This window comes from Heterodontus francisci, chromosome 15 (assembly GCF_036365525.1).
Source record: "Heterodontus francisci isolate sHetFra1 chromosome 15, sHetFra1.hap1, whole genome shotgun sequence".
NCBI classification, from domain to species: domain Eukaryota; kingdom Metazoa; phylum Chordata; class Chondrichthyes; order Heterodontiformes; family Heterodontidae; genus Heterodontus; species Heterodontus francisci.
Genome location: NC_090385.1, coordinates 46,743,113 through 46,764,717, shown reverse-complemented (window position 1 = coordinate 46,764,717; position 21,605 = coordinate 46,743,113). Strand labels below are relative to the sequence as shown.

At 42.1% G+C, this 21,605-nt stretch overlaps 1 protein-coding gene across 2 annotated transcripts; it reads left to right on the top strand.

Annotated features, from left to right (window-relative positions):
* The first annotated feature begins 3,760 nt into the window (after positions 1 to 3,760).
* LOC137377882 (P2Y purinoceptor 4-like) lies at positions 3,761 to 21,287 on the top strand. Of its 2 annotated transcripts, none has more exons than XM_068047957.1 (2): positions 3,761 to 3,989; positions 18,815 to 21,287. In XM_068047957.1, the coding sequence occupies exon 2, from the start codon at positions 18,891 to 18,893 to the stop codon at positions 19,926 to 19,928; it is 1,038 nt and encodes a 345-aa protein (XP_067904058.1). In that variant the 5' UTR covers positions 3,761 to 3,989; positions 18,815 to 18,890; the 3' UTR covers positions 19,929 to 21,287. The 2 variants fall into 2 exon arrangements, with proteins under 2 accessions (XP_067904058.1, XP_067904059.1); XM_068047958.1 differs by lacking the exon at positions 3,761 to 3,989 and adding an exon at positions 13,735 to 13,863.
* The last annotated feature ends 318 nt before the right edge of the window (positions 21,288 to 21,605 follow it).

Below are 21,605 nucleotides of genomic sequence, written 5' to 3'. Positions count from 1 at the left end.
CTACACTTCCCAACTAGCAGAAATAGTTTCTCCCAATTTACTCTATCTGTTCCTCTTAATATCTTGAAAACTTTGATCAAATCACCCTTTAACCATCTAAATTCCTGGGAATACGATCCTAGTTTGTTTAATCTCTCCTTATAGCTTGACCCTTGGAGTCCAAATGTCTTTCTAGTAAATCTACTCTGCACTCCCTCCAAGGCCACTATATCCTTCCGAAGATTTGGTGCCCAGAATTGCTTGCAGTACTCCATGAGTGGTCTAACCAGGGTTTTGTATAGTTGAAGCATGACTTCTACCCCCTTGTATTCTATTCCTCTAGATATAAAGGCCAGCATTTCAATAAAATAAAAGCAAAATACTGCAGATGCTGGAAATCTGAAATCAAAACAGAAAGTGCTGGAAATACTCAGCAGGTCTGGCAGCCTCTGTGGAGATAGAAGCAGAGTTAATGTTTCAGGTCAGTGACCTGAGTTCTGCCACACCTGCTGAGTATTTCCAGCACTTTCTGTTTTGATTTCAGCATTTCATTAAACTTTTTAAAAAATTATTTTCTGTACTTGTAAATGACATTTTAATGATATATACACCAGGACTTCCAAGTCTCTTTTGTCCTCCACTGTTACTATCATTTCACAATTTTATCTATCCTTTTAGGTCCAAAATGTATGACCTCATATTTGCCTGCATTGAAATCCATTTGCCACAGTTTTGTCCATTCACTTAATCTATCAATATCTCTTTGTAGTTTTACGCTTCCATCTACACTGCTTTATCTATGTGTCATTGGCAAACTTGGATATGTGGCTTTGTATCCCATCATCTAAGTGATGAATGAATACAGTGAATAGTTGAGGCCCCCGCACAGATCCTTGAAGGACTCCACTAGTCACATCCTGCCAATTAGTGTACCTGTCCATTCTCCATACCTTCTGCCTCCTTCTACTCAGTCAACTTCCCAGCCAGGTCAATAATTGGCCTTCAATTTCATAAGTTGCAACTTATACCAAGTCTTTTATGAGGGACTTTATCAACTGCCTTCTGAAAATCCAGATAAATAACATCCATAGATATTTCCTGTCCACTATTTAAGTCACCTCTTCAAAACATTCAAACAGATTCATCAGTTATGATCTACCCTTGACACTTAACTGGGTGCAGAATGATGACATCATGGCAGCTTCCTCATTATCTTGCACATACATAATAATCTTTGGGTAGTTACATACCAGCTGAATATTAATGGAGTGGAATTCTTTTTGATTGATGAATCCTGCTGCTTGAGCTGAGGGCACCTTGAATGCCACATGTGTGCAATCTATGACTCCCTGGACTTGTTGGAATCCTGCTATTGCAGCAAATCCGAAGGCTGTCTTGTTCTGACTGGTCTCTTCAGTAGTGAAGTGGCTGTAAGTGGCAGCCCTGGCAAACATGGCATCCATCACCTGGGCGATGTACTTGTGGGCAGCAGATTGTGAGATTCTACAGATGTCACGAAGAGATCCATGGAAGGAGTAGGAGGTGAAGAATGGTGACATTGATCACCTCCGGTAATGCATGCTCACCCGGTCCACTTGGCAGGTGATCTTCTTCCAGGAGGCTGCAAATATCAACAAAGACCTGAAGTCAGAGTCAGAGCCTCCTAAGGCACTGATGCTCAGTCATGTTGTGAGAAACGTAGCCCACTTGATAATAATTTACACCAAGTCAAACTCTGAAGAAGTAAGTTTATTTAACGTTCTTGCAAGATCGGGTGTCCTACAAGCAGGCACACCGATCAACATATTCAGTTCATGTTTATACAATACAAATCCATTTTTCCACGCCTTTAGTTTACATTATTGATTATAACATATTATGACACTAACCTATCCTATAGTTGCTACAGTCTCCTCCTCTGTTTACTTCTCCCCCTACTCTAACTTTCTAGCCCCTAACTCTTGTTGTTGTTTTACCTTATTTGGCTCTCCATTGTGTGTTTTAACTTGCAGCTGTCAGCCTTTATCTTAGTGGGGCAGTTTCTTATTCACTACATCCTTTGTTCTAACTCTTGCTGTTTCTCTTTTCTCTGCCTAAGCACAATTTTTAACTGCTGTACTGTCTCAAGGTCTTTACTTACATACCCTTATCAGTTCTCTTTTTCAGTGATTTCATTATGTTGTGTAGAAATGACTTCTCGGTAATTTTCCACAAGCTGTAGAAACAACATTTCAGTATTTCTTATTCTCACAATGTGCAGAAAGATAATCCTCTTTTTATATACCCTGTACAAGGGGTATAGTCTGCTCTGAACTGGAGCTCTGTGTTCATCTTCTCTGTCCTGTGAAGTGGCAGGTGGCTGAAGAGAAGGCTGATGATGATTCTGCTGGTGCTGCTCCTGCTGCTGGTTGTGTTGCCGGTGCTGCTGATCTTGTTATTCATCAGAGGTCCAAGGTAGAGCTGCATAAGCTGCTTCCATGCTGTTGAGAAGGCTGACAACTGGGAAGTGCAAATCAAAGGCAGCAAACTCCAAGGTAGCAGAAATTACTTTCAAAGTCTTAGAAATCATCTCCAAAGCAGTGAAAGTACACTCACAGAACAAATCCTGTGAACCAAAGTCTTTCACCTAGGCTAAGAAGCAGCTGTCATATATCAGCGTTTAAAGGCTTTCCAGCCTGTCAGTTGCTCAGCCCTGTCATTCCCTGCCATCCTTTTGCCTTGTTCAACTTGAGCCCCAGAAATCTATGCCCTGGCAGTTAAAGACAGAATTGTTAAAAATGCCATCAATTGGCTTTTAACATTTGTTAATAGCAGACGGGCCTGTCCCATGGGGCTTGCCCATGCGCTCACAGATGCACAACCTAAATGCAACCTAATTCTTTTCTAACCTTTGCCAGTTCTGATGAAAGGTCACAGATCTGAAATGGTAACTCTGCTTCTCTCTCCACAGATGCTGCCAGACCTGCTGAGTATTTCCAGCACTTCCTGTTTCTATTTCAGATTTCCAGCATCTGCATTATTTTGCTTTCATTTTAGTTAAATGCAGAAGTTGGTGGGTTCCAGCAAGGTTCCCAACATGTGGCATTTTTGATGTTTTAACTCCTGTACATACCACCACCTTCCCACCCTGGCAGGTTACAATTCTACCCTTCAACCCCCCAAGTTTCTGTCCATGGAGAGGAAATGGATCCCATCCATCCATAGATGAGACGACCAAAGTCCATCAGTCTGTAGACAAGACAGACAGTTTTGTGTCCCTGGGCATAATACGACTGAACTGGGTTTGGCGTTTGGTTTGTAATCAGAACTACTATTACTTATTAGCCACCAAAGGATTAAGGTGCCAATTGCTCCTTCTCCCTCCCAATTTTATGCTGGCAATTACATCTCACGTGGTAACTGCAAATAAAATATACTGCTTGCAATCTGCACCTCTCCCACACCTAGAGAATTTCTTTTGTAACATGGTGAGCTGGGTTATTGATGTTGCGTTGATTTGTCACTTTTGTAATGAGGTTGACCTTTGTGCAAAGCTTAGCTCAGCACTGGTGGAATGTGCTGAAATCTCTAAACTCCAGCACTTGATTGGATGAACAATTGGTCTGACTCAGACTGAAATCTACACTCGTGCAATGAAACTTCAGAAGAAGCCACATCGGTAGATTCCCCTTTTTGGTACTTTAGTTTCTTTCCTCTAATTTAGTTGATTGGAACCCAACAATTTTACAGCAAAGCAGCAAACTGCATTTCACTAATTCCGTATTTTACCGTTTTGGGAAATTTCTAGAATGACGCATGTGGAGTGTGGTATAGGTCTGGACTACACACTTTAAGCTCACTCTGCTGTGGTACTGTGTGAGTTAATTAACAGCTGTAGGATATAAGAGACTGCAGTCCTTCTCAGTCAGTGCAGACGTTGGTGTCCAGTATGTGAAATACAGCCATTAGCTGTGAGAGGTTCCAAGATTGGCTGTAAAACCACTTCACAAATCAGGAGTCACAGAAATTTGGTGAGTGTAGTTTTCAAATGTGCTGTTCTTTCTGTGCAAATTAGAACGAAAGTAATGTAATCTATTTTGGATAAATTAGTGACCATCCCATGTATGAAAGAAAGAAAGAAAGAAAGAAAGAAAGAAAGAAGCTCAGGACGTTCCAAAGCTCTTCACAGCCAATTAATTACTTTTAAATGTAGTCATTGTAATGTAGAAAAATATAACAATCAATTTGTACATAACAACGTCTGACAAACTGCAATCAGATAAAGGCCCAGAAAATCTGTTTTTGGTTCTGATGAGAGGTCACAGACCTGAAACATTAACTTTGCTTCTCTCTCCACAGCTGCCAGACCTGCTGAGTATTTCCGGCACATTTTGTTTTTGTTTCCGATTTCCAGCATCTGCAGTATTTTGCTTTTATCTATTTGTGAGATGGGGCATAGACATTGACTAGGACACTAGGAGAACTCTTTTATTCTTCTCCGAATAATGCCATACCATGTTTATCTGAGAGGTCAGATGGAGCCCCAGTTTAATGTCTCATCCAAAATGCGGCATAGCACTCCCTCACTAATGTGCCAGCTTATTATTAATATTAGATTTAAAGTGATCTCAGTGAATGTCACTGAGGTCAATGAACAGCTAAGGATGCCTTTCAAGTTGCAGTATTGGAACAGAAAGTGGTTGAGCTCAGGTTTCAGATGAATAGGTTTCTGTGGGAATATATCTATGGACACTATTGGTTTCTGAAAGCATCAATCACTTAAAGTCAGAGGATTCTCTGATAAGCAGATTTGATTAACCTTTTTCTCATGTTATTCATAACTTGGGGCCAAAATGATATATCAACAATCAGGGGCCTAATCAGAAATCAATTTATATTCCCAGCTAATTTACTGGGTTTCCCATTTTAGTTCAGATTGTTAACAATGCCACACAACTTTGATCCTGTATAGCTGGAGGTGGGTAACAAAAACTCAATCACCCATATGAATACATTCATAAAATAATAGAAACTTTAGTCAAGAAGGAGGTCATTTGGCCCAACGTGCCAATGCTAGTTCTCCCAGCCGTGTTAACTGTTTTAATCCCTTTCCTATTCTTTCTCTATACTCTGTAATATTTTTCTTCAGGTGTTTATCCAATATTCTTTTTAAATGTTATGGATTATTTGATATCAATAGCCACTTGTGGCAAAGTATTGCATATTGTAATATATTTATAGAGTCATAGAGTCATCGAGTCGTACAGCATAGAAAAAGGCCCTTTGGCCCACCGTGTCCATGCCGACCATAATGCCTATCTATACTAATCCCACCTGCCTGCATTAATTCCATACCCCTCTATGCGTTGCTCATTTAAGTACCTGCCTCTTAAATGTCGCTAATGTTCCTGCCTCCACCACCTCCTCAGGCAGCTCATTCCAGATACCACTATTGTTTGTGTGAAAAATTTACCCCTTTGATCCCCTGCCCTCTAGTTTTATTCACCCCTGCCATGGGAAACAGACTCTGGCTATCTACCCTATTTATGCCTCTCATAATTTTATATACCTCTATCATGTCCCCTCTCAGTCTCCTTCGCTCCAGGGAAAACAGACCCAGCCTATCCAATCTCTCTTTATAACTCAATCCCTCCAAACCAGGCCACATCCTTGTGAATCTTTTCTGCACCCTCTCTAGCTTAATCACATCTTTCCTGTAGTGCGGCGACCAGAACTGCACACAGTACTCCAAATGCAGCCTAACCAGCGTTATGTACAACTGTAACATGACGTCCCAACTCTTGTACTCAATGCCTCGGCCGATAAAGGCAAGCATGTCATATGCCTTCTTCACCACTCTGTCTACCTGTGTTGCCACTTTCAGGGAACTATGTACTTGCACCCCAAGGTCTCTCTGCTCAAGAACACTCCCCAGAGCCCTGCCATTCACTGTATATGTCTTGCCCTGGTTTAACTTCCCAAAATGCATCACTTCACACTTGTCTGCGTTAAATTCCATTTGCCACTCCCTTGCCCACTTTCCCAGTTGATCTATATCCTGTTTTAACCTTAGACAACCTTCTTCACTGTCCACTATACCACCAATTTTGGTGTCATCTGAAAACTTACTAATCATGCCCCTTACATTCACATCCAAGTCATTAATATATATGACAAACAACAGAGGGCCCAGCACCGATCCCTGCGGCACACCACTGGTCACCGGCCTCCAATCTGAAAAACAACTCTCCACTACCACCCTCTGCCTCCTATCACCAAGCCAATTTTGTATCCAATTTGCTAGCTCACCCTGAAAGCTCACCTTTCTATGATAAAATATTTCAACCCCTTTGTGCTTCTTGTATTAGTTCTAAGTTTATGCCCCCCTGCTTCTTTATTACTGAGCATTGGAAATGATCTTTCATGACCATTTATATTTCATAATTTTAAACACTTCTACTGGACTATCTCTTCATCTTCTCTACTTCACTGAATATAGCCCAAGTTTTTAAGTCTTTCATTACAAATTTTTCTCTGATACCATAATACTGAATGTCCATTGTATTTTATCAATGGCTTTTCCCATACCCTTCTATAATAGAATACCCAAAATGGCAGTTTCCGTCTGTGGCTGTAATTAATTCATGACCACAAATTTGCTTTTATATTGAATGCTTCACATATAAAATCAGAATCTTCTTTGCCCTTTTTGTGTTTTTTTCCATGTAAATCATTGCGTTCCAAGATCTCTGTATCTGCACCCTTCTTGTTGCTCCACTGCACTTAGAATGTACCTTTTAGGGTCTTTTTCCATGTTATTTTTTTTTCTCACAATGAACTATTTCACATAAATCTATGTTGAGTTACAGTGGCGGTGGTGTAGTGGTAATGTCACTGGACTTGTAACAAAAAGGCCCAAGCTAATGCCCTGGGGGGACAGGTTCAAATCCCACCACTAAAATAAAAGCAAAATACTGCAGATGCTGGAAATCTGAAATAAAAACAAGAAATGCTGGAACCACTCAGCAGGTCTGGCAGCATCTGTGGAAAGAGAAGCAGAGTTAACATTTCGGGTCAGTGACCCTTCTTCGGAAGGCTTTTAACAAGGTCCCACATGGCTGACTGGTCAGAAATGTAAGAGCTCATGGGATCCAAGGGCAAGTGGCACATAGGATCCAAAATTGGATGAGCCAGGAAGCAAAGGGTAATGGCTCACATTTGCTTTTGTGATAGGAAGGCTGTTTACAATGGGGTTCAGCAGGTTTCCGGCCCCTTGCTGTTTATGGTCATGGTTTATACCAATGGTTTAGACTTAAATATAGAGGGCATGAATAAGAAGTTTGCATATGATATGAAAATTGGCCATGTGGTTGATAGTGAGGAAGAAAGCTGGAGACTATAGGAAGATATCAATGGACTCGTCAGGTGGGCGGAAAACTGGCAAATGGAATTCAATCTGGAGGATCATGAGGTAATGCATTTGGGGAGAGCAAACAAGACAAGGAAATAAACAATAAATAGTAGGATACTGAGAAGTGTAGAGGAACAGAGGGGCCTTGGATTGTATGTCCACAGGTCCCTGAAGGTAGCAGGACAGCTTGATAAGATGGTTAAGAAAGCATACAGATACTTTCCTTTATTAGTTGAGGCATAGAATATAAGAGCAGGGAGGTTATGCTAGAACTGTATAAAACACTAGTTAGACTGCAGCTAAAGTGCTGGGTATAGTTCTGGTTACTGCATTACAGGAAGGATGTCGTCTCACTAGAGAAGGTACAGAGGAGATTTACAAGGATGTTGCCAGGAATGGAGAACTTTAGCAATAAGGAAAGGCTGAGGTTGTTTTCTTTGGAACAGAGGAGGCTGAATGGAAATTTAGTTGATGTGTGTAAAATTATAAGGGGTCTAGATAGAGTGGATAGGAAGAACCTATTTCCATTAGCAGAGATGGCAATAATGAAGGGGCATAGATTTAAAGTAATTGGCAGAAGGATTAGAGAGGAGTTGAGGAAAAATGTTTTCACCCAGAGAGTAGTGGAGATCTGGAACTCACTGCCTGAAAGGATGGTAGAGACAGAAACCCTCATCATTAAAAAAATACTTAGGTTTGCACTTGAAGTGCTGTAACCGAAAGGGCTATGGACCAAGAGCTGGAAAGTAGAATTAGGCTGCATCGCTCTTTTTCACTGGCACAGATACAATGGCCTCCTTCTGTCATGTAAATTTTCCATGTTTCTATATTTAAGTGGCTATTGAATTCAAATAACTTGCATTTAGTGGGCATTAGAAAATCACAACAAAAAATATTAAAGAATATTGAAGAGCAGAAAATTGGATTAGAGCAGGCAGCTAAGCATGGGAAGCTAGTACAATCACTGGTGTATTGGGCCATACGATATCCAGCTTTGCTGAAATTTTTATGATTTTTATGAACTGATTCTCATTGGTGATTAGGTTCCAGTTATCTACCTCGATCAGGTTCAAAGGTATGTCTTATTGTTAACAGTCTGAACTGAATTGGGAAACTCAGAAACTAGCAGCGGGTATAAATTAATTTTTCTTGCTGTTTACCATGCCCCCTAGTTTGGTGTTGCTAGCAAACTTTGATATAATTCCTTTCATAGCAATGTAAAAATCCTTTATGTAATAGAGGATGAAAAACACTTGAACACAGATCTCTGGGTACACTTTGAATCAAATTTCACTGACTGTAATTCGAGGGTATCTACCCTAAACTCTACTGCTTTGAAACTATTTTTTACAGTTCCAGTTACTGCACATGGAACAACGTCACCACTGCTGCTGTGGAGAATTAGTGATTGATGAGTTTGTGCAGTCTGAATCAGTGGCTTCAGTTTAAGGGCTCATCCTTTGTTGTAATTTATATAGTTTGCTGTCAATAATTTATCCTGCAATTCACTTGCTAGAATTTGTCCTGATGCTTTTGTTGCTGTGAGGATTTAAGTCACCTACTATTTAATATGTATTTGAGGCAGGCACTTGGAGTTGCTGGGGAAAGCACCAAGAGAAATCTGGATAAGCAGATACCCACATTATGGTTTGGCAAACAACCAAACTCTACAGAGGTGCTATTCAGACCAACAACAGCTTATATTTATATAGCACCTTTATTGTAATAAGATGTCCCAAGTCGCTTCACAGGGGCATTATATACAAAATATTACAACAAGCCAAATAAGGAGATATTAGGTCAGATGAAACATGTAGGTTTTAAGGAGTAGCTTAAAGGAGGAAAGTGAGGTAGAGAGGTGGAGAGGTGTAGGGAGGGAATTTCAGAGCTTAGGGCCTAGGCAACTGAGAGCGCAGATACCAATGGTGGAGCGATTAAAATCAGAGATGCTCAAGAGGTCAAAATTAGATGAGTGCAGATATCTCGGAGGGTTGTGGGCCTGGAGGAGATTACAGAGATAGGGAAAGGCGAGGCCATGGAGGGAATTGGAAACAAGGATTATAAATTAAAATTAAGACTTTGCTTGTCTGGGAGCCAATGTATGTCAGAGAGCACAGGGGTGATAGGTGAATGGTACTTGATGAGAGTTTTGGATGACCTTAAGTTGATGCAGGGTAGAATGTGGGAGACCAGCCAGGAAAACTCAAGTCTGGAGGTAACAAAGGCAACTATGAGGGTTTCAGCAGCAGATGAGTTGAGGCAGTGGTGAAGTCGGGCGATGTTATGGAGGTGGAAATAGTCCGTCTCAAATATGTGGTCGGAAGCTCCTCACGGATCAAAAATGACACCAAGGTTGCAAACAGACTGATTTAATTTCAAACTGTTGAGAGGGAGAGAGATGGAGTCGGTAGCTAGGGAATGGAGTTTGGAATGGGACCAAGAACAATATCTTCAGTCATCCCAATACTTAATCGGAGGGAAATTTCTGCTCATCCAGTACTGGGTATCGGATAAGCAGTCTGATAATTTAGAGATAGTGGAGGAGTCGAGAGAGATGATGGTGAGGTAAAGCTGGGTGTCGTCAACGTACATGTGAAAACTAACACAGTGCTTTTGGATGATGTCACCAAGGGGCAGCAAGTAGGCAAGAAATAGGAAGGGGCCAAGGATAGTTCCTTGGGAGACACCAGAGGTAATGGCACGGGAGAAGGAAGAGAGCCATTGCAAGTGATAGTCTGGTTTCGATTAGATAGGTAAGAATGGAACCAAGTAAGAGCAGTCCATCCAGCTGGATGACAGTGGAGAGGCATTGGAGGAGGATCATGTGGTCAACCATATCAAAGGCTGTAGACAGGTTGAGAAAGATGAGGAGGGAAAGTTTACCTTTGCCACACTCACATAGGATGTCATTTGTGACTTTGATTAGAGCTGTTCTGGTGCTTTGGGAAGAGTGCAAACTTGATTGGAGCAACTCAAAGATAGATTTCAGGAAAGATGGTCATGGATTTGGGAAGCAACAACACGTTCAAGAACTTTGGAAAGGAAAGGGAGGTTGGAGATGGGACAGTAGTTTGCAAGGATGTTGGGGGTCAAGGTATGTTTTTTTGAGGAGAGATGTGATGACGGCAGATTTAGAGGAGAGAGGGACAACACCTGTAAAGAGAGAACTGTTAACAATTTTGGCTCATATGTGGACTAGGAGGATACATTGGATGGTCTACAGTTTAGTAGGAATAGGACTGAGGGAGCAGGAGGTGGATCTCATGGACAAGATGAGCTCAGAGAGGTCATGAGGGGAGATAGGAGAGAAATTAGAGAAAAATGTGAGTTCAGGACTAGGGCAAGGAGCTTTTGAGGAAGTTTGGCCAGGTGGGCTAGTGGAAGGGAGGGACATGGCAGAGGCAGTTAGTCAGATGCGCTTGATCTTAGTGACAAAGAAGTTCATGAGATTCTTACACTTATTGTTGGAGGTGAGGGTGGAGGGGAGAGGGGTTTAAGAATGTGGCTTGCAGTAGAGAAAAGGAGCTGGGGATTATGTTTGCATTCCAAGATGATCCTGGAACAGTGAGCATAGAAACATAGAAAATAGGAGCAGGAGTAGGCCATTCGGCCCTTTGAGCCTGCACTGCCATTCAATACGATCATGGGTGATCGTCCAAACTCAGTACCCGGTTCCCGCTTTCTCCCCCTATCCCTTGATTCCTTTAGCCCTAAGAACTATATCTAACTCTTTCTTGAATATATTTAATGATTTGGCCTCAACTGCTTTCTGTGGTAGAGAATTCCACAGGTTCACCACTCTCTGGGTGAAGAAATCCCTCTTCATCTCAGTCCGAAATGGCTTACCTGTTATCCTTAGATTGTGACCCCTTGTCCTGGACTCCCCCACCATCGGGAACATCCTTCCTGCATCTAGTCTGTCCAGTCCTGTTAGAATTTTATAAGTTTCTATGAGATCCCCTCTCATTCTTCTAAACTCTAGCGCATACAAGCCTAATCGACCCAATCTCTCTTCATACGTCAGTCCTGCCATCCCAGGACTGGTGAACCTTCGCTGCACTCCCTCTATAGCAAGAACATCCTTCTTCCAGCAGTTTTAGCAGACGAGAACTGGATCCAATAGTGCTTTCTGTGGTCTATCCAGATCTGGCGGTGGAAGGCTAAACCAGTTGTCTGCCGTATCCTTCCATGTCTGCATCCCTTAGGCTTAAGGGAGTGAAGATGCAGAACGTTTCAGGGGAACGGCCAGGGTGAGAGAGAATAATGGATTTATTGGGGACTAAGGCATCAAAATTGGAGGAGGGGGCGCTGTTGCACAAATCAATAGCTGCAGACATGTTGTGGCAAACGGAAGGCCAAAGGACAGACAGTTGCAATTTTGAAAGTGCAGTTGTGAGTGAATTGGGGGATAGTTTTTTCCCCCAGGGATGGATACAGAGTAGGGTAGGGCTGGGGCAAGGAAAGGGAATGTGGGTGGAGAGTGATACGAGGAAGTGATTAGAGATGGTCTTATTTGTGATTGATACGATGGGCCTAGCAAGACTATGTGAGATGGCAAAGTCATGGGGGTGGCATGAATATGGGTTGGGGAGTTTACATGCAGGGAGAGATTTAGGGACGATAAGAGGGCAGTGAACTCAAAGGAGAGAGAGCATGATGAGTTGAGATGGAGGTTGAAATTATGGAGGATGAGAAGTTGTTTGGTGCAGAGGCTAAGGGAGGAAAGCAGTGAAGATATTTTATTTATTTTTATTTTTTTTATTTTTCTTAGTGAGAGAATTTTTATCATACGTGGGAGGGTAGCGGATCGAGAAATTTGAGTGAGAGGTGTGGAACAAGGTCAGATGCTCAAAAGAGGAGAAAGTGACAGAGGAATAGGGTGTCAGGCCAAGGTGTGGTCTGGTGATAAGCACCACACAGCCACCCCAACAATCTCCACAGTGCAAGTTATGGAAGATATTCACAACAAAAAGCCAGTGGTCACAGCTGAAAGCAAAGCTGGACTTAACTCAAAGTATGCAGATATCGCAGAAATTATTAGTGTATCACAGTATCACCACCATGTACCATATCATCACATACTAATTTATTCATGTTGCAGTATACAGTTTGATGTAGCTTCCGTGCCTGAAACCACTCTTGATGCTATACAAACATTACTGATAGGGTTAGATGAAATCAAGTGGGTGGAAATGTGTGTGGTTAATAAATATTCATGTAGCCTGTTTCTGTGCTGTAAATATGATGTAAATTTTGCAGTAGCACAGCACATTATTTCTCACCCCTAAATGGACAATCTTCCAATCAAAGGCATTTCTGATACCTGGAGCTTATTCAAAAAACTCTAATGAGGCTGAAAGGAAAATTGTGCCTTGATGAGTTTAACAATTGAGCCAGTAGGGGAACTGGTTGTGCCTGACATTAATGTGAAGGTTCTTTCCATCAATCAGTTTGTAAATCAGTTCTTGCTTTGCCTTTTCAGAATGATGTAACTAATGTGTTCAACATCAAAAATAGAATCAATGCACTGCCATGACTGGAAAGCTCATTGGGACTGAGACGTTAAAAGACGTTCAACATGAGTTATGCTTTTTAGTGCATGTTTTCGGGCCCAATTGTGTAAATGTTGAAAAATGAAATTCATTTTGGACGGGTATAACCCTAAACTGCTTGTATTTTTTCTTTGTCTTCCCCTGGGTTGAATTTCAGCAACAGATGGGTCAAATTTCTCCCTGTTTTTGTGAGAGTTCTGCCCACTCTATACAAGTGTAGAAATTCTGAACATCAGCACTGGGACTCTGAGGAGGAATGACCTTGTCCAATACATTAGCCACCAGGGTCAAGATGAGGGCACATGCTGATTGCTGTCAGCAAACTCTGACATGCTGACACTGAAACCCATACCCAATTGTTGGCATATATCTGAAATCTGAGAGACTCCCATTGAGGGGCAGCAGGCCGTCACCATAAGTATTCCTCCCACTAAGCTAGCAATTAGAAGGAGCAGTAGATTAGGAAGCAGAAGACACAGATCATAAACAGTAATACTACTTGCATAGAACACAAGTAGTTAGAAATAAAATGGTTGTTCTCAGTGCTTTTGAGAAGAGGGATTTGAAGGTGTAAGGCAAAGAGTTGCTGGTTATTTATGGTAGTTGAACTACAGCTGATTGTAAACATGATGTTTATAGATGCACTGTATTGTGCTTAACCAAACAGGGCTAAGTTCACTTATTGACTTAAGTGAAAGTTCTGTCAATCAATAATTAACTGCATTTCACCAACCATTTCTTCCTCCCCCTCCAAAAGTTGACTGTACACCTTCTGGTTCTCTAACTCCAACAGTTCAAACCTACCATCATAATCCTGCTGTGAGAAAAATCCTCTAAAAAGGCAAATTCATACATAATGGGTCATTGTCACTGCCCTCCTTCCAGGCCTTGGGCAGTATCTGTTCATAAAGTGCCAGCTCAGTGCATAAGGTAATGGTGCTGGTGAGTAGTAGTGTACATTTTATGATGTTTAGTTAACAGGTAGCTCTCTTTTGTAGTCTTGTTTACTTCACTTTGGATTAACATTAACAGAGGATGTTCTTTTTCCATAGCCTTATGCCTGGCTGTAATATTTTTATAATTATTTACCCTTCTAATTATGCCAATAAAATCCACTACAAACAAGAGATTTACAACACTTGAGCTGAAAACCCTATCATGTGGTGCTGATGTCAGGCCAAATCCTGATTTTTTTCCACTTTAATTGTGAACTGTAACAATGGCACTGACTGCAACTTCAACATTAACCCCGACTCTAACGTTAAGGCTGAGCTTGACATTAACTCTGATCTTTATATTAGCCCTGATTAACCCTGACCCTCATATGAACTTCCCTATCTTTCACATTGCTATCATGTTCTCCATGCGCAGTTAAATCAATAGACTCTGGAGAGGGACATTTTGCAACTGTTAGACTTTTTTGTGCACGTTTAAGTTTCTGCATGTTCAAGTTTCAAAATGTTTTGCTCACAAAGTTGCTGGAAGTGCAAGTTGATAGTGGCATGAAGAGGGCAACTGGGATCTTGCTGAACAATAGGACAAACAGTGTACCTCCTTAACCAAAGAAGTTAAACTTTTGAGAAATACACAGAGAAGGGACTGAGATGGAGGGTGAATTAGAGTGGGTGAATTCAATGCCAAATCAGGTACAGAAAAAAAAGTAATGAGAAGAAAAGAAAGTTTAGATTAAAAGAGATGGAAAAGAAGAGTAAGAGAAAAAAAAAAATTTGGCAGTTTTAAAATCTCCAACAATAATTTGCAACCTGAAGGAATGACACTTCACATTTGTAATGGTTCACTTTCTTGGCAAGAGATGTGGATTGGCAGTCATTAATAATTACAAATTCGTTAAAAAGGAACTCATGCTGTTAGTTACTAGACTTAACTTTCTGTGGCAAGTTTAATGGGCAATTAAATGTGCAAATGCAACAACTTCATAGAAATCAAGGGGAGATTAAGGGTGAGATGCCGTTTTTGTGAAGCTAATAGTGAAGCAGTGCAAATTATGGCAATTTGCAATTCATGGGGTATCTTTTCCTTGCCACAAGTTGCTGGCGGATTTTCACACTAATAGCAGCGTGTGTGGTTCACATGCCACTAACTTTCCAGCAAATTCTGGATCATTATTTCCTTTGTCTTCTCAATATCAAATATGGTAACATAGAATTAGAGAGTGATCCAGGGCCACAAGAGGTATTTTGTACTTTTAGAATGAGCTTGGAATTTTATATTGCTGCATACTTGGAATCAGCATCTGAATCAAAAGGATTGCGATTGGATTCCTGGTGAGCACAGCACCTGCTCTGAATGTGAGGTTGACATTCATTAAGGCTACTTCCCTCCAATAGATGTGTGTGGGTAAAGCTGGATGGTGTTCTTTAGCCTTGGTTGTAGCTCACATGGAAAAAAAGAGAGCTTGAACATAACGATAAGGAAGGCAACAGGAAGCCATTTCAGCTACTTTTCCCTAGTAAGTGGCTGAAGAATCTCACGTGTGAGGCTTGTGTTTGGACTTGCTGTAGAGCAAAACAAAGCAGAAAGTTGGACTGATATGCTTGGAAAGTGTTTGAGACTAATTCATATCTGGTTGTACTTTACAGCATAATGCAGTTGTGCACAAAGATTTGTTTGCTTTCCATCAGACTGCTGACAGAATACAAATCTACTGCTGTTTCAACTGAACATGACTGAATGGCGTGGAATGGCAAGGTCAAATCATCTGTCATAATGAAAGCAAAATACTGCAAATGCTGGAAATCTGAAATAAAAACAGAAAGTGCTGGAAATACTCAGCAGGTCAGGCAGCATCTGTGGAGAGAGAAACAGAGTTAACGTTTCAGGAAATTGTTCTGATGAAAGGTTACAGACCTGAAACTTTACCTCTGCTTCTCTCTTCACAGATGCTACCTGACCTGCTGAGTATTTCTAGTACTTTCTGTTTTTATCTCATCTGTCATCACTCACAGAGTCCATCTTGTGAAAAGACGTAGGTTGCAAAATTCATTCATGCAATGCTGCTTCTAGTGGTGCTAACATTATTACCTGGATTCCAGGGGGGAGGCAGCGCTACCTGTGTGGCTCATGGATGTTCATCATTGGTGTGGGCCTACACAGCTGCGTCCCCTGTGTACGCCTGAATACATGGACACGGTGCTATCCTGACAACACACAGCCCAACTGGTGATTTGATGCCAGAATACCAAAATTGGACAAGTTCCAGTAACTCCTGCTTTGTCCACTCTTAAAAAAGCGTGAAACAGCAAGATGGGCCCTGCAGTAGCATTCTTTAAAGGGCTAGGCACCCTGATTGCAGCTAAGTAAAACTTATGGAACTTATTCCATTGGAAAGTGTCTGAAAGTGTTTTTGGAGGTGCTTTGGTGCATTTGCCAGAGAGTGTTAGTTGGCCAGTCAGAAAGTCAGGAACGACCCGCCATTCAGGATTCCTCCGCCATGCTGGGGAGTCATTGAGCACAGGTGTGATGGGGGAACAGGACTTGGTGTAAGTTAGGATATAGGTAGCAGAGTTTTGGGTGAGTTTGAGTTTATGGATAGTGGAAGATGGGAGGCCGGAAAACAGTATAACAGTCAATTCTAGAGATAACAAAGGCTTGGATGAGGGTTTCAATAGCAGATGAGCTGAGGCAGGGGTGGAGACAGGCGATGTTACGGGCAGGAAGTGGATGGGTTTGGTGATAGTATGGATATGTGATCAGCAGCTTCTCATAGGGTCAAATGGGATGTCAAGGTTTTGACCAGTCTGGTTCAGCCTCCAAGAGTGACCAGGGAGAGGAAATGACTTGGTGGCTAGAAAATGGAGTTTGTGGTAGGCACAGTCAGCAATGTAATGGAAAAAGAGATCTGACAGGGGACCTTTGTAGGACTAGAACAAAAAGTCTTTAAAAATTCAGGCATATCCAGAACCATGTGGGTTCCCGTAGTGTTACCTTTTATCTAGAGAGCAGTATAGTCCAGTAGAAATTGCTGACAAGCCACAGATGTGACTACAGCAGCATGCTTTTTGCTACATGCACTAGTATTAGTAGAAAAAAGCCTGACCTATACTCAAACAATACAGATACATGTATTTCATATGTGTATATTTACTTAACAAACATCTACCACCACTTAGTAACCTCGGAAGTAAAGCACTCAGTAATCAAAAAACATTTGCACACTCTGCATTTTATCTTTCCATTTAACCAACAAACATACAAAAAGGTAAAGCATACATACATTTCCTGTGTAAATATGATTATTGAAATCACTTTGCCAACAACAATATTAATACTCATTTTTTATATACTAATCAGAAATGGAATTATCCAAATCTGGATTCCCACTAGGTGAATTTCTCTTTTGGAGAGCTAGTGCAGACATGATGGGCCAATTGGCCTTCTTCTGTGCTGTAACAATTCTGTGATTCTGTGTTGTCGCATCCTCACAGGGTTGAAAGAGGAGTAGGTGACCTGCCCACACTAAGGCTGCAACAGGTATTGGGGCAGCAATGACAGTGCCTCTGGGTCTACAAAATGACAGGGAGGTGGAGCAGAGGCTGGAGAGAGAGCAAGCTCTGTGCAATGCCCTCTGCCAAGTTGGAGTTGGACTCCTCCATACTCCTTGACAGGAAGCTATGTGGTGGCCCAGCCAATGCACCCAGCATCTGGGCCTACATGCCTGTTCAGCACTCTCCAGTATGCTACCTCATTGATGTCCTCATCTGAATCCTCTGCAGTAGAACTCATCTTCCAGCATTCCCTCCGGTAAGCTGGCACACAAACCATTCTTTACCCTTGGCCTGCTTACAGGTCACACATGCCCGGTGACTCACCATGTGCTGATCCCAACTCAAAGGTAAGTGCAGTGTCAGTGTCTGAACTGGTGGCTGCAAGTATCAGATCAAATGGTGGGGCCTCTTCAACAGTGCTGTGCTATTGTCCTCTCTTTCCCTCCTTGGGCTGGTGTGGCTGGGCAGGTGACCATCATTAATGTGAGGTCATTAGACATCTTGTGGGACTACTTCCAGGCCCTTGGATCCAGACTGTGAGTTGACCATCCTGGCCACATGTTTCCACTCCCTTCTGAGGATTGTCCTTGAGGGTCTCCTGCTTCCTCTTCCCGTGGGACCATGATGTCTCTCTTCCTGCCCACTTGCACTACTAATCAGTGCATCAGTCAGCCTGGATCCCTCTGTGTTCTCTGGTGTTCAGGTTGCAAGAATTTCCACTGCAGCAATCTTTTCTACCTGTATGAGGCAGTCTGCCTTTAAGAAGAAACAGACTGTCTGTACCACGTGATTGGCAAACAATGCTGCTGCCAACTCCTGCTATGTGTAGATGGTATGTGTCAGTGTTTCAAGCCTGTAACTTTCTGAAATATGTCTGAAGTGATTGAACCAACCATCAAAACATTTGAGGGGATTGCTTACAGTAACTTTCCCCAATAAAATACAGAATGTTCCCCTATGGCATTTCTAATCATGCATGAAGAATTTAGGTTATCTCCCAATTTGGGAATTTAAGCCACTAGCAAAATGAGAGCAACTATCAAAATCATATTTAAAAAAATGTCAGGGCAGATTTTCCTCCTCATTTGCACCTGGGTGCAGCTCAGGTGGAGCAAATTCTGAAGGCCCTATGAAGCCTTTCATTTTGATTTGAAGTATGACAGAACTCTATTTATGACAAGATGTAGGTCAGATATACCAGGTGTTACCAATGTCACTTGCACACATGGACAGAAATACAAGTCTGCTATAAGATTGATTTTTATAACCTTTTAGGCTTGAGTGCTGTCATAGAACTTATTTTTATTGCAGGGCTGGTAGAAATGGATCAGAAACGATTGTATTCTTCATGAGGCATCTCTGAGCAATATTTGTTGTTCTTTTCTCAGGTGTGTCCCTGACCTTGGACTGTATCAAATCGGAGCAAGAATAATATTGAGTTCTTATCTGGCCGCTACTGTACCAATGTCCTCAACCTCTGGATATAGTGAGTCTGCACCTCTGGAAACTAATCCTGATGATGGTCATGGTTCTGGTAGCAACAATAACAGTTGCCATTTCAATGAGGAGTTCAAGTATATCTTATTGCCAGTGTCCTATGGAATAGTATGTGTGGTGGGCCTGGTTCTCAATGCCATTGCACTGTGGATGTTTCTGTGTAAGATGCGACCGTGGAATGCCACCATAATCTATATGTTGAACTTGGCCATTTCGGACCTTCTTTATGTGCTGTCTCTGCCACTCCTCACATATTACTATGCCAATCGAAATGATTGGCCATTTGGTGTGGTCCTGTGTAAGTTAACCCGCTTCCTTTTCTATGCCAACCTCTACTCCAGCATCCTCTTTCTTACCTGCATCAGTGTGAACAGATTCATGGGTGTGTGCTATCCCATTCGATCGCTCAAGTGGATTAAAGTGAAGCAGGCCTGGGCTGTATGCATGCTGGTCTGGGCAGCCGTCATCATCTGCCTCATTCCCAATTTGCTGTTTGTCACAACAAGCAGTCAGGGTGATGACATACTCTGCCACGATACAACCCGTAGGGAAGATTTTCCCCAATATGTTTTGTACAGTTCTATTACCATGGTGATTCTCTTTGGTATTCCTTTCCTCATCATTATCTTCTGTTACAGCTTAATGATCAGAGAATTGAACAAAACCCCTGTGTCTGGCTCCAACAACTCCTCATCCAATGTCAAAAAGAAGTCCATTAAAATGATCATCAGTGTGTTGTTTGTCTTTTCCCTGTGTTTTATACCTTTCCACATCACAAGGACATTGTACTACACGTTCAGGGTACTCGAGAAGAGCTGTTATGCACTTAACATTGTGAACTTCACATATAAAATCACAAGACCGCTGGCCAGTGTCAACAGCTGCATTGACCCTATTTTGTACTTCCTAGCTGGAGACAATTATCGACAAAAACTTGTGCATGTCATGATGAGGAGAAAAGGCTGTGTTCGGCGATCAGTACCAAGCAGACTGCAAATTGAATAAACAGTCAGTGGTTGGCACTGTTGGCGTCTATTCCATGACTCAGGGCCAGAAGTGAGGCTGACTCAGTCATCAATATCAAGGAAGTCTCTTGATTTTTAGTCCAATGATCCAATGCGGACTGTCAGACGAGCCCACAATGATTGGTTCAGGAACTAAATAGAAGTTTCCCTGCTGATGCAGTGTAATGGGTTCTGGGTACCACTGACATTCACACTCAGCCTGTTGTGGCCCAAACCAAACTTTGCCAATTGAAGTGACCAGAGATACTTATAGAAAGACAAAAAATTGTGCAGCTGAGAAATGCAAATCAGTGGCAGTGCTTCAAACTCCTATACTACTCCAGTCTTTGCATTTGAGCCAATTTATTACAGTTGCCCAACTGTTCTCAAGGACAAAATGTTAAAAGGTTGGGCTAGGAGCATGGTTTAGGAGGCATTTCAAAAAAAATTGAATGTAGGCAATTTTTTCAGCTATTGTCGCACCTCAAAATTCAACTTTTATAGGGGATACATTTATTTCATCATATTGGGCAAGATTTTCCATTTTTGGTTGGGATCCCAATGTTGGCATCAAATGCGGGTCCTGACCCTGCACTGTGTCAGGAGCAGCAACCCAACAGCTACTTTTGCAGGATTGGCCAACTCGTGGCTAGAGGGTGCGTTCACCATCCAACTAAAGATGGCCAGCAGGCTCTGAAAGCTGGAGGGCCAATAGGAGTACTGCCTGCACAAAAGGAATTGCAGCCTCCCATTGCAAGAAAGGGAGAGAGAGGGCTCCCCCATCTTGAGGTGCCCTCTCAGCACTTTTAAAATACTTGAAATAAAAAATGGCCACAGCAGCTGGAGCAGCATTGAGGAGCGGGAACCTCTCCACCGGGCAGCCTCTGACCGCAGCTGTAGCTAGATAGGCGGGGTTGCCTCAAAGTGATCCTGGAGCGCTGGCCCCCGGGTCTGCCATTGGGAGGCCACCTCCAGGCACCTGCAGTAATCCTGTGCTGCAAGGGGCCCGCAGAACCCTGTCGGCCTCTGATCAATGGCCTTAATTGGCCTTTTAATTAACAAGCTATTCGCTGCTTGCAGGCAGGTAGCTGTTCCGCACCTGATCTGGCCTTGCTGAAAATGGCTCGGGGTGGGATGGTGCCAGCAAACCAGCACGCTGGCTGGCGGGACACAATTACGTGCCCGGCCACCTGAGTTCCTGCCCCCATCAGCCTCCAAAAATCCTGCCCATTATCTCTCTCGCTGCCTCGCCAATTGGAATTCCTGCCTCATGCAAAAATTTTGTTTTGATGTTCTGGAATTAAATGCTGTACCTCTGGCTTATTGCTCAGTATGTTTCTATTATATTTTGTTTAATGTTTTAAGTGCAGTTTTTATACTAATTTCAATATATATTTGGATTCATCCCCTGGTTCCTAGCTACAGTGAGATTTATTTAGACTCTTTTTCAGTTTACATTTTTATATTTTTGGACAGACATGGTCCAGTTACTTTGGTTTCTGCAGGTAGCATTTAACTTTATTCTGGAATAGATTGAATTTGTCTGCATTAGATATTTTCATGTAAACACTGAAATTAAGGGTATCATAAGGTCGGAAGTGGGGATGTTCACTGATGATTGCATAATGTTCAGCACCATTTGCAACTGCTCAGATACTGAAGCAGTCCTGGACAACAG

Bases quoted from the DNA above. Each gene is read 5' to 3' on its own strand.
- LOC137377882 (XM_068047957.1), top strand. From the start codon at position 18,891: ATGTCCTCAACCTCTGGATATAGTGAGTCTGCACCTCTGGAAACTAAT.